Source organism: Nestor notabilis, unplaced genomic scaffold (assembly GCF_000696875.1).
Source record: "Nestor notabilis isolate BGI_N333 unplaced genomic scaffold, ASM69687v1 scaffold27111, whole genome shotgun sequence".
NCBI classification, from domain to species: Eukaryota; Metazoa; Chordata; class Aves; order Psittaciformes; family Psittacidae; genus Nestor; species Nestor notabilis.
This window is the reverse complement of record NW_009916465.1, coordinates 2282-2644: the sequence shown is the minus strand read 5'-3', so window position 1 is coordinate 2644 and position 363 is coordinate 2282. Positions and strand designations below refer to the sequence as shown.

Here is a 363-nt window from a genome sequence, read left to right as displayed (position 1 = left end):
GGCGGCCTAGGGAGCTGCTTCGCGGAGATAAGAGATGATAGGGTATCCGAGATCACATTCCCACACTCTGAATTTTCCAATAATGCCAAGAGTACTGACCTAACAATTAACTGTGTTGCAAAGGGGGCCTCTTCACCTAGCCCAAAGACAAACAATGCATTTCCACAACAAAGAATACTCAGAGAGGCAAGGAAATGCCTTGAAGCAACTACTACACACCGTGCAGATAACAATACAATAGCTGCTAGGTTCTTAAATAATGATTCTTCATCAGCGGCAGCAAATTCAGAGAAAGAGTCCAAAATCCCTCATTGTATTGAATTTGCCACGGATTTGCCCTCTTTACAATCGGCTCCTGAGGAA

At 44.1% G+C, this 363-nt stretch overlaps 1 protein-coding gene across 1 annotated transcript in view; it reads left to right on the top strand.

Annotated features, from left to right (window-relative positions):
• Positions 1–12: 12 nt before the first annotated feature.
• The window catches only part of LOC104413568 (SKI/DACH domain-containing protein 1-like), a gene marked incomplete at its 5' end in the record, with an annotated part of 1162 nt that continues 811 nt past the window's right edge, over positions 13–363 (top strand). The window contains one exon of the mRNA XM_010024600.1: positions 13–361. Within this exon, the coding sequence (XP_010022902.1) occupies positions 13–361 (349 nt within the window). The remainder of the gene's footprint in view (positions 362–363) is intronic.